Source organism: Sander lucioperca, chromosome 14 (assembly GCF_008315115.2).
Source record: "Sander lucioperca isolate FBNREF2018 chromosome 14, SLUC_FBN_1.2, whole genome shotgun sequence".
Classification (NCBI taxonomy): Eukaryota; Metazoa; Chordata; class Actinopteri; order Perciformes; family Percidae; genus Sander; species Sander lucioperca.
Window position 1 is genome coordinate 26,184,708 of NC_050186.1, and position 13,106 is coordinate 26,197,813.

Below are 13,106 nucleotides of genomic sequence, written 5' to 3' on the forward strand. Positions count from 1 at the left end.
AAAGTCTTTGTTGTCAACTATCACACGAGGAAACCATTTGATACAAACCGAAGGACTCATTCATGAATCATTTTCAGTCTTAATATGTAGAGCAGTTGACACAAAATAATGATATTGAATGAAAACAATGCAGGGCAAATTCAAGTCATGCGTCTCTAATTACTTGAAAGAGAATTTAAAACTAAATTCTTTTCAGCTTTGCTTGTCTTTGGTTGATGCAATGAAAGCAAATGGATATTACTATCTGGGATATTCTGGGGTCCTGACTTCTCTAATGATAAGATGCATAAAACCTCAAATTTCCCTCACAGTCCGATGAAAATATTTGTGTATGTTGCGCTGTGCAAACACTGTTGTGAACTGCTGCAGTGTGTATTTTTTTCTCTGGGGTAGAAGAAGTGGGTTAGCTCGATTTGACTTCAGTTAGAATTTCATAGCGGTCCTCAGAGGCTGTCAGCGTGACTTCCTGCTCTCATTTATCCTTGGCTTTTAATTGGTCCATTTATACGGCCCATTGACCCAGGAGCCAGCAGCCTGGTTGAAAACATCACAGGTCGGTTTCAGCTTTCAGAATCTCAGACTGAGGAATATAATAACAGAATATCAATATCAAAATGACTCAGGCTGATTCATTTTAATGTAAATCATAAATTATATACATTTTATGCATCATGTTCCTGTTCAAGCTGTATATCTTGCATCCCTGTTCAATTGGCATTGCTATAAACAACTGAAATAGAAAAAAAAAAAAAGTTTGAAAACTTGACTCTGGCTTTTCATAGTTAATAACAGGATTACCAGAAGAAAATATTACTTAAATGTGGTGTTGTTCCACAATAGCTGTACAGATGTTTTATACATCTGTACACACAGTAATATGATCTTACTGTAAACTCTGTTTACAAAGCTTATTTTTGTGAGGACAAGAGTTAACCTACAAAAATAGGAAAATACACTATATGGCCAAAAGTGTGGGGACACCCCTGTCCACATACCTCGCCTGACCAATAGTGAGTCAATCACAGCTGTCATTTATGATGTCTCACCCTGTTTTTATAGGATCAAATAACTAATAAAAAAAATACCTTATCAGAAAAATGAGCAGTTGAACAAACATCAGCGTGATAAGAACTACCTAAAATGATAACATTTATTTGAAGTGTACTTTGATTTTACTTTGATTTTTTTAGTTTGGCCCATGTCCTATCCGCTAGTCTATATCGACAACGTTTCATTTCCGGGATTTTTCAGGTGCCGGCGGAATTTCCGGCGGCACCTGAAAAATCCCAGAAATGAAACGTCACCTTCCGCTTTCTTTGTGTTATAATTTTAAACTGCGGTGGATTTCTGAGGACTATGGTTAACTGCTCCTCAGATCTCTGCAGGGTAAATCCAGACAGCTAGCTAGACTATCTGTCCAATCTGAGTTTTCTGTTGCACGACTAAAACAACCTTTGACCAAAACAAGTTCCTTCCCGAGACTATTTTGCAGCTGCGCCGTGGCTCCGTCCGGCGTTAAGCGCCACCCAAGATGATTGTGATTGGTTTAAAAGAAATGCTAATAAACCAGAGCATGTTGTTCTCCCAACACAGAATGCTGTGTGGACTAGCCAGACCCTCCTCGCAGCACTGTGGAGGAAGGTCTGGCAAATTTGCTAACTTGAAGGGGGTGGGATTTATGACCTGTACTGCCACCAGTGGGCAATCGAGATGTTTTGGCTTCACTTATACAGTCTTTGTATCAATCCCTGGTTATAATCTATTCACATGGTAACGGTTGCTGTTACTGTAGCTTGGTCGGGACCTCTTGGCATCACTCTGGGACTACCAATGTAAATTCAAACAAAGTTTAGTTGATAAAGAACCAGTTAAGAACGTCACATGAGAAAGTAAACTTGAGTAGCCTACGTGATTTAAAAAAAAGTCTACATTGACTTGGTTTCACATGGGACACAAACACCAGTCTCCCAGGTGTAAGTCCTGTGCGACCTACCTCCTTAAATGGAGTTACGCTCTTTATACTATTTCCTACCATTGTCACTCCAACATGGCATCATGACTTTGCATAAACATACACGCCACTTTCTTAAAGTCAAATGGCGTGTTATCTGTACGCATTTTGAGCTATCCACGTGTATGTCTACGCTGTATACAGCGGATGTAAACATACACACCACGTGGCGTAACCAGGTCACACGCTTAGCAAAACAATAAACGGTTGAGTTTAGGAAAAGAACATTGGGGAAGGCTTTATTAAAAATAACAAAAAAACGGTTGATAAACGCCACACGTGATCCCGGCTCTCCTGGGCGTTGATAAACACGTTAAAAAATGATTATGCGTCTTGATAACACGCAAAAACAGCATACAAATTGGCGTGTCATACATACGCCACTTTGTGAGATCAGTCTGGTCACTCTTCACAGCATCTTACAGTGTTGCTGCCACGGTCGAGCAGTTGCTCTAAGCTTCTACTACTTCTACAACTAGGAAGTAGAATAGGGTTCTACCGCCTCACCTCTATGGCAGTGATAAACATTTGATAACGCCCATTCACTCGGCTGATAACATTTGAAGCGAGTGGTTTTGGTGATGTTTTCAAAATATATTTACATTTTATGTATTCCTTGATGTACTCTGTATATATATATTTTTAGCTGCAGAAGAAATAAGCAAAACTGTCCATCTCAGCTTGCAGACTTCAGGTTGAGTCTGGAGGTTTGAAGAGTGAACACAAGATAGGGTCGTTGGAGATTTGTTGGCAGTGCAGTAAACACAGCCCCTGAGCTGACATACTGCAACTATTTCAGACGGCGCTCCCTCTGCCCCTTCACCCATCACATTCTGCATTGTTTTGATGACCCTCTGTCTCTCAGCCTGCAGGTTTTAGCAGAGGCAACACAACATGCTGGGAGCATGGGTGGAAAACATAAAAAGTCCTCTGGCTAGTCAGAAACACAGGGGGCGTGTTTCATAGCAGGACAACAGATGCTGCTCATGAGGCTGCACACACACACACACACACACGCACATGCACACGCGCGCACACACACACACACACACACACACACACACACACACACACACACACACACACACACACACACACACACACACACACAAATGACATCAACAAATCACTAAAAATCAAGTCTTAAAAGACAATCTTGCTGTATGCAAAGAATGTCACTGAATTTGTCTAGTTAAGAATGATATATATATATAAATAAACATTTCTGATTCTGTTGAGCTGGTGGCCTTTTCAAGTTAAACGCCACCAGCTCAACAGAAGGAGGCCAGTTGAGTTGCCGTGGCTAGTTTAGACATGGCTGTAACGACAGCGAGATGGGAAGGGCTGAATGACATAGACATTTGTAGGGCTGGGACGATATGCTTTTGTCCCGATTGGTTTCTTTCACGATACATGGGTGCCGATTCGATGTGTGTTTTGATTTTCATTTATTGTGATTCTAAAAGTATTGCGATTCGATAGTATTGCGTGTTGCGATTTTCTTCTCCTTTAACAAAAACAAAAGTTGATTAATACACTTTTAGAGACAATATATCATGAGACATTTCTAAAAACTAATTGTTTTCTAAAAAGAATGCACATCACATGTCAGTGAGTCAGTCTGACATTTATTTCATTTGTAAAGATGTACATAACATGGATTTTCTGCGTTTCCTGCTTTCGGTCAGAAAACGGATTTGATGTACTCATCAGTGGTACCATATAAACAGAAAATATTAGGTGAATCATTGGTAAAAAAAAATATAAAATATCAATTCTAGTGAAAATAATGAATTTTAAAAATCGTCACAAAAAATCCTGATACATACGATTTTGTATCACCTCTAGTCATTTGTAGACAGTAGAGATTACAGCTAAAGAGTTGGAAAGAAGATTAATGCCAACCTTACACCAAACGACTTTTCAAGTGATTCCACTGTCGCTGACTAATTTCCGGAATGAAATTATGAGAGTCTTGCTAGAGTTGGGGCTCGTTTGGTGTCAGGTGGTCAGAAAACCAAGTCCGAGCAGTCTTAAGTTCATTCCGACAAAATTAAACGTGTTTGATATTATCGTAAGTTTTATGTCTTGGTTCTACAGTGTTTCCCACAGATTAGAAAGTAATTTGTATTCATTGTATTTTTAATGTGTGATTGTGTAAAGGTGTTCACGAGATACCAACCTTTCGTAAACTTGTGAATTTCGCCAGGCGTCTTCTCTCGTTTTCATGGAGACAGACGCTATGTGTAGCCTATGTGAGAGAGACGCGTGAGTGACAGAGAGACGGAGGAGAGCAGGGAAAGGAAATGCAGCGGAACGAATACGCTGCGTGTTTTAAATAGCCTTAAAAAATAAATTTAATTAAAAATTAATAACGAAACGCAATATGTGGCGGCCGGTGTTGATTGTGTGGCGCACCGCCACAAATTAGTCTATGTGTGGGAAACACTGTAGTAAAATCGTATAGTCTGTGACTAAAAACTCAGTAACATTATGACAGATTGTCTTTAGATGTGAAATGGTGTTAGACTTTAGACTTCATATACAGTATGATATGAGGTAGTGGGACAGCGGCTAGCCTGGAGGTGACATCTGCACTCTCTCTATGGTTGCGCAAGACATGATTAACGATGTCATCAACATTGTCCTTAACAATAAATGGACAGAATTAAAGACTGCTATAGGACCACGCTGTGAAGTGAGCTTACATCAGGCTCCAGGTATCTTTATTTTCATCCATTTAAAGTGAACGTTTTCCTCTGTGTTTGCAGCTTGTTGCGTACTACAATGGAACCACCAAAGACATAATTTGGTCCCAGACAGAGAAGATCCACTGGCCCAACGGGGGCCCACCGCTGGATAACCCCCCCTGTGTGTTTTCCACCGACGACCCCTCCTGCAATGATGGTATGACAACTTTGCCGACAGATGGTTGTACCTGTTTCTGGAGTGAAGTATTCTCTAGAAACGAGCTGCAGAAGTTTGACTAATGGACACACTCATTTCAGGAAATTGCATGAAAAGAATTATGAGGTTCATGCACAGCATTATCCCCCACTTAATGACAGATTTCTTCTCATGACTGAGACTAAGATTGAATCGCTCATCAGATGGATATCACAGTGCACTAATGCTTTGTTTATATTATCACTGTCACCACTACAGGGCCTGTGATACTTTCATTGATGCTGTGATGATAAATGGTGTTGTTTGTCTTCAATTTCATCCCAAATGTGAAAGCATGAAGTGAAAGAGCAAATGTAAACATGCAATATTTGCTCGAAAGATAAGTGCTGGAAATGTTTTTTTGTTGTACAAATAAGTTCAGAGGGAATTGTCACAGATGATGAACTGAGGAGGAAAACCACTGTAATTATAAATGTATTTGGGTGTGAAGGAGGGATAATGGGTGGAGGAGCAATAAATCTGACTCAACTGTCACAAATCTAAAGCCATCCGCAAATAATTTGCAGAGTTTAGAGTCTGAAAGTTGCCTTATCCACTGTCGCTTTAAACACCGAGGACAATAAATGTTCAGGGATTTAATGAAACATATTGACGATTGACAACATAAGGACAGACAAAGCAGCATGACTGCAGTGTTCCATCTACAGAGTACAGAAACGGAGAAGGCCGGTATACTGTAGTCATTTTGCAAAACTAGACTCAACGTTTCCTAGCTCCAGCTGTGTAAATACTGCAGAAGAAATCAATCCTCTCATCTTGGAACGAAGGCAAACAAGTGTATTCTAAAAAGTTGGAACTATTTATGGTTTACTGTATTTGCAGGTAAGAGAGCACAAACACAAAAGCCATTTTTAATCTATGATGATGATGAGCTACACTATGATGGCAGCTACATTGTCACAAAATCTGCTCATAGTGAACCTGCTGAATAATGTAGACTCCAATTCAGAATTAGAATACTTAATTCATCACCTCAGGGAAATTATTTAGTTGCAGTTGCTCACAGTCACATTCAAGGTAAAATAAGTGTAAGAAAAGAGCAAGTCAATAAGTGTATAAAGTAAATAAGTAACATATTTACAATGAGACATAAATAAAAATAAAAAAACGTAAAAGTGAGATTAGGTTACAAGTCAGATTAGGTTAAAAATATTGTTTCTGATTGTCCTGTCTCCTAAAAATTAGGTTCCCATACAGCTAAACTGCATTCTCAATTACGTTTAGAGGGAAATATATTTTTCCCAAAATTACGTTTGTTTCAAAATGTCCTCGTACCTGCGACAGGCGCACTTTGTGAAACAGTCGCAGTTTAAACGTGGTTGCCGTTGTGAATTAAAGGGAAACTACTTAATTAGGGTAGGAATACCAGAGTAAGCGAATCAGACTCAGAGTAAGGCAGAGTAGGGCTGGACATCCTAGGAAACGCAAATTTGCCTCCGGGAGACGCCCACTTTGAGCTTCAGTTTGGCTCTTCAGAAACCTATGGGTGATGTCACAGAGTAGAGACTATGCGGACTTTGTTTAGAAATGCATTTGTTATGCCTCAGAAAAAAAACATAATCTGGGAGACAATATGTTTCCCTCGAAATGTAATTGGCAATGCAGTTTAGTTGTATGGGAAAGTAGTTTTTTGGAGACAGGGTTGGTAATTACTAGTTACAGATCTTCTGTTCACTGTTTCATGAATGCAGTGAAGTGAAACATGTTGATTAGTGGCTGTTACATTATATTTCTCTAATGATGAGCATCACCTTGTCCACAGCAGGTGGTGTAATTAGTCTCCATTGGGGCTTTAAATATACATCAGGAATGTCAGAGCTGGGTAATTGTGTGAAATTGTTGCCGTTTTTTGTTGGTTGACAGATTGCTAAAGCACTGCAGCTGCATGCCAGGAAGTCACAGCTGTATTTTTCACAGCACAGTGTTTTTTTTCTATTCCTTTTCAAATATGAATGTGGACATATGTTGAACATATGAGAGACAACTGAGTGTGGAATGCTTCTTCTCCTCTTCTTTTCCAGGTCATCTGTCAGTTATGGGTATTGTAGCTGTGGGATCAGGCTTGGCACTCATCATTTTTGGAATCTCCAGTTTCCTGATTTACAGGTGAGTTTGATTGCACTGAGCTGGCACTTCCTGTCCAGAGAGAGAGAGAGAGAGAGAGACAGAGAGAGAGAGAGAGAGAGAGAGAGAGAGAGAGAGAGAGAGAGAGAGAGAGAGAGAGAGAGAGAGAGATGTGTGTTTGAAACAGAACTATTGGTTGTGCTGCGTGCTGCTGCTATAGGTGCCAGTGTGGTATTTACACAATTGTTGCCACGGCAACAGCTCAGCAGGTGACGGCGTTAAAGCAGCAGTAAAGTGTGTTTAAGCTGCCAAGTGAGCTCATATACTGGCCCAGAACAACCCTCGCTGTTATTCTCACGTAATGATCATTAGTGTGTTCATTGAGTTTGTTTTGTTTGTGCTGGATTGAAGCTAAACGCCACCTCTTTTATTATTTTTAGCCTATTTTAATAATTCACATACTGCTGATGCCAGATGAAAAATATCATTTTTTTTGTGCTTCTCTCGTTTTACATGTTTGTTTGATGATGATGAAGTCTTTTGGCTTTTAAAATCTTGGGAACCTGGTCTTCAACTTGAAAACAAGGCTGTATTTGTTACACTGCAAAAACCTGTAATTGAGTCCTAAAAGTCATAATTGACAAAATGTTTCTCTTTGGTAAAGTAATCTTTAATGTGCTTCCAATGCAGAGCAACTGTTTCAAACATTTGGCAGAATTTAGCGTTTTTATTTTGTTGTTTTCAGATAGATACTAACATTTTAGTCACATTTCTAGAAAGTTTTGAAACAAGAAGGACCTGCTGATTCTTCCCCTTTTTGCCATTTAAAGTTGTTTTGGGAAGGAGTTTTAACAAACTGAGGGTCTAAGTATAGAGGGTGGCATATGCTGTAAATATTGCAAAGCCTTTGTGGCAAACGTGTGATTTTGGGCTATAAAAATCTTTCAATTTGACTGTTTTCAGACAAAAATACCAACAAGTCCTCTAACCCATACAACAACATAGGTTATTTGTTTCTACCCTCTAATACGACCTACAGCAGTGTTTCCTAAATTATCGCCCCTGCGTGCGCAAGGGTTGCGCTGGAGAAATTTGAACTCATGACCTCTGTATTTCTAAAATCCTTGCTACTGCCCTGGAAACAAATCGATTCCGATTCAAAACCAGTTAAAATAATCAGATTTTTCCACTTGTTTCAAGAAAACGAAACATTTATCACTGAACAAAATTAAACAGACTAGCTGTAATAAGATGGAGTTGTTTTGAAGTTTCGTCATTCGTTAGGTTAGCATGAATCATAGACTGAAAATATAATGGACTAAGCTTCCGGGTCTGAAAAGTAAAGCCAATGCGGAAGTCCCTTAAACCTGAATTCTATCTAATTTTCAGCAGGGGACTCGTTGCAAAAAAAAGGCCTTCTTGCATAGAAGTCTATTAGAAAATGACCCTACTTCTCAATCGATTTATTACCTCAAACATTTTCCTAATGAGTTTATGGTCTCAATTGCTAGTTTCAAGTTTTCTTCAATGCAGCATTATGTTCATTTGTAAATTATGGTCCCATTTATTTTAAAATTGACAAAATAGCAGGGGATGCTTTAGTGCGTGGCTAAGCGCCAACCTGCCAGTCAGGACAGAGGCTTAGCAATGCTAACCATGGCACTTTGGACATTCAAATAGCCATGACATTTTTTGGGGGGTATTGTCCATGTTTTCATCTTAAACTTTGACCCTCTCACTGTGTTTTCACTTCATCAAAGATGATTGGAACATTTTGGTTGCCTAAAAATGTCTTGTTCATCGTTCGGTAGCACCTTGCCAACCAAGGCTAGCTAGCTAGCGCTACTGTTAGTTGGTAACTTTAGGGAAAGTCTGCCGATTTTCTTTACTGCCGTACATGCAGCGTTACCAGTTGGTAAATCTCAGCTGGATGACTAGCTTCAGCCAGTTGAAAATCGGCAACTTTCCCTCTTTAGCTTAGCATAGCGCCATTGAAACCATAAACAACTAGAGCGCGGATCGGGCCGCATTTTTCTGTCCGAGCCCGGCCTGCGTCCGACAGAGCAGTAACCGAACCCGACCCGAGCCCGACACAGTTAAAATCTCATTTTTTCTCATACTGATGACACATGTACGTTTGTTTGTGTGGAAAGCTTTTATTAAGCAACTGTAGGAAGGCATTCGGAAATGTCAACAGATGAGCGCATCAGCGCACACGGGGCAACAAGTGCAGGTTAACACAGGCGCGCACAATCATATAGCCAATTGAAATTAAATTAACATAGACCTACCAAAAATGGCCCATTGGCTACTTACATAATAAGCTGTTTTAATTTTAAAATGTTCAATGCCCTATCGCGCTGATGTGACCGAGCCCGACCCGAACATCATTTCTAAATATCTGTCCGAACCCGGCCTGGCCCGTCGGGTCCTGTCGGGTCCTGTCGGGCTCAGGTCGGGTATCCATCCTTTGTGAACAACACTGGCTTGGCCGCGTCAACCTCCCCAGCTCCACTCTCTCGTCCAAAAATCATCAAGTCCAGTTTAAAAAACAACAACAAGATGGCGATGGCCAAATTGCCAAACTCAAGGCCTCAAAATGCCAAACCACAAACCAATGGGTGACATCACTGATGCTACGTTCATTCTGTGAAACATACATGGCATTCAACATCTTTAATAGAAACCCTGCAGAGTGTGTGTGCACTGTGATCCAGGTAGTTTAGTTAAAAACAAATGGGATTGACGGGATGTAATTAGATGTTTAAATAAGTGTTTGTGTTCATTGCCGCCCCCGAGCAGTTGTGTATTTTTTAGATAACATGATTGCCTGCCTCATTTGTAATGGTTGTAACTTTGTGCTCTGCATTCAGCTGTGAAAACAAATTCAAATGAAATCATTAGAGTTTCCTAAGTGGCACAGTCTACATGTTTATGGAAATCCTACTAGATTGAGCCTCATTTAATTACACTAGAAGTTAATCATGCGCGCACTTAGCAATTAAGCTACTGGAAGGGCTGCTAAATTCTGGGTAATGTCATGGGTGAACTCTGCATGTAATGAAAGAATATTAATGTTTCTAAGTTTCCCCTTTTCACCACTTCTTCAAAGGTATCTTTACATAGGCGGTTAATTATGTTCATGGCTAATTAATATATGTTTTTTTATGTAAGGAGGAGCTGATTTGTATGTCACTACACAGCTCTACTAACTAACAAATCACACCGGTAATCTAAGCACTTCTCTAATACTGACTATTAACACCAACAAGTGTCAATCACCAGCCAATCAGAATGGATTTTGATCAGAGGAATGGTTGAAGAAAGACGGAGGAGCAGCTATCCGCCTCAGGTAAATCCACTGAACCTGAATCTGAGTTGATGAAGTTCAAATAACTACCAGATAATTAGACGCAGAGTAAGCACTTCATTCTGAAAACATTGACTGCTTCTTCTCTGTTTTTGTTTCAGCTCACAGTTCAGCGAGCACAGAATGGTTTCCTAACTAGCTAGCTAGTTTTCCTGGATTCTTGGCCAGTAAGTTTAACGAAATATGGTCTTCCTATCTTGGAGTTCTTTATAAAAAAATATAATATGCGATGCTTTTTTGGTCCTGACTCAGTGCTAAACTTTCGGCTCTAGTCCCACTATATTTATTTTCATCATTTACATTAATGGCAGTTTTATATGTGGAAAGCTATTTCTCGAACATGAACATGTTGTCTTTTATTGGATTAGGAGTCAGAGACTGTAAATGTAAACCTCCTGTTCAAGGAAAACGCATAAAATACACCATCAGTAGAAGTTAGAGGTTTTTTCCTGTGACTGCTCTATTTGATACTAGAGGCTAACAAATCACTTCCTGTTTTTGCAGACACCAGTGGAGCTTTGCTGATGTACAGAGAGGCTGACAGCAGAGCTGTTTACAGCCGTCATCCAGCTGCTGAGAGGCCTCCATGATCACTATTTGACCTATAAAAACACCACTAAAATGTTTCAAACACTTTGGAGTTTTGTCACTGTTAGTTATTTTCCGATCAATCAGCTGATAACCTGGGGTTTCTCAACCCTGGGGTCGCTTGATTTGCATAGGGGGTTGCAATTTATAAAAATGATATAATAATATGTATTTTATATATTTTTAATAGGAAAAATGAAATAGAAAATATATTAGCGTTTCTATCCATTATATCTGCTGCTGCTTACGTGTTTCTTTTTTATTAAAGATTTTATACTCAGATGAATGAATTTTCTAATTGCTGGGGAAATGGGAATTCTTAATCTACTGTAGTTCACAGGGCAGAACAGGTCACCCAAAATGAGTCCAACACTGAAATTATTGAAGTATTTTGTATCAGAATGGGTGGCTGGTTGGATAGTTTTGGGTATATGTTGCTACATGATATAACTCGCAATTATTGCCTGAGTAAAATGTACACAATTAGTATCATTTAGGGTATTTACAATTTAATAAAACGCTACCTGTGTATGAACTTGTCTGTTTCTTCGTATTGCTTTGTGGTGGAACATGCGCTGCAACAAACCATTTGAATGTCTTAAGTCATTAAGCCTCACTTTTATTAGAAACAAGGAAAATATTTCCTGAACAAATCTTGTTTCAAGAGTGCCAGTACCCGCAATAAGACAGAATAAGGCAGATGACCGCACTGGTATTGTTGATTTCAATGAGAAACAGGTGAGTTTCTCAACTTATGTAAACTGAAAAAAACATGCAGTGTACCTACGCAACACTGTCCAAATGAAATCACTGATTTTTACTTTTCACGCAGCGATGTTAAATAGTTAAATATGGTCCCGTAGCACTCAGTAGATTAACCGGGTGGACGGTCGGCAGCTCTCAGTTGATCTTGGAGTGTGGTGTGCAGCAGCAGTGTGAGGGGATGTTGAGCAGAGCAGCAGTGGCTCTGTTGTTTTAATGGAGGGGTTGGTCCAGCAGAGGTATTCACATATGGGACTTATGAAACAATAGGCCCAGTGTGGAGCTCCACACTTTGCCCCTCTGGCTGCCAGAGGTCTCTAAACGAGGCTCCTTAAATAGAAAAATACCTTCTTTTTTTCTTGGTGGTGGTGGATGGGGCTGGAGGGCAACGGTGGTTTAATGGTGTTTCCTGCCCTCAAAATGGTGGCTCATAGGCACGGCCTGGAGTATTTGTAGACACAAACAAGCATCAGAATCCCCTTTGAGTTTCTGAACTGTCTGACTACACAGTTTCTCCCTGGTGAAAAAGGGGTAAAAAAAGGGAAGAAAAAGCCACTTTTGGGGCCAACTGGGATGGTTCGGGGAAAGGCTAAAACTCGGTGATATGCAAACGCTGCAATAATTTCCTGCAGCCATCTGGAAGTGTTTTACACCTTTTAGATTGGGTTGGAATGTATGGCCTCTGCCCCCCCCCCGCCCCACCTCTCCAGACTCTGTACTAATAGTTTTATTTTTGAAAGTGTGTTGCTGTTAATCATGAAGTATCCAAAAACAGCAGCTCCTCTGAGATTTGCACCAGATGTGTTGATTCGCTGGAATACATCCTCCCCTCTGTGGTCTTTGCCAGTCAGACTGATAATAAACCAACAAAAATAAAAAAATATAACACTCCAAACATGTCCAAAATATAACTGATATGAAAATGACTAGATTAATTAATCTGGTTAGGCTGTGCAGACATCTGGTGGTTGTTTCCTGTTGTGGAGCAGTTTTTATCCATTTCCATTTCATCCACCCATAATTCACCATATAGGAGACAGAGGAGATCAGGGAAAAACCTGAATAAAATGATAGAGCTCATAATTATTTTGCATCATTTAGGAAATTACACTGACTGGGCCAAATGAAACACCAGAATGACTAGCCAAACTGTTTACTTTAAATGCTAAGTTAACTAACTAACTAACTAATACAAATGCTAACTAACCTAATCTTACATACTGCAACACAACACAACTTAACATACCATAGCAAACCTAAGATAACGTAATGTTAGGGCGATTATTATTTTCATAGTTGATTAATCTGTCGATTATTTTCTCGATTAGTTGTTTGCTCTCTAAA

General features: G+C 39.7%; 1 protein-coding gene across 1 annotated transcript in view; it reads left to right on the top strand.

The window, feature by feature from the left end:
* LOC116034786 (atrial natriuretic peptide receptor 2) overlaps window positions 1–13,106 on the top strand; it is a 77,362-nt gene that overhangs the window by 21,514 nt on the left and 42,742 nt on the right. The window contains exons 6-7 of the mRNA XM_031277528.2: window positions 4,783–4,918; window positions 7,000–7,084. Of these exons, the coding sequence (XP_031133388.1) occupies window positions 4,783–4,918; window positions 7,000–7,084 (221 nt within the window). The remainder of the gene's footprint in view (window positions 1–4,782; window positions 4,919–6,999; window positions 7,085–13,106) is intronic.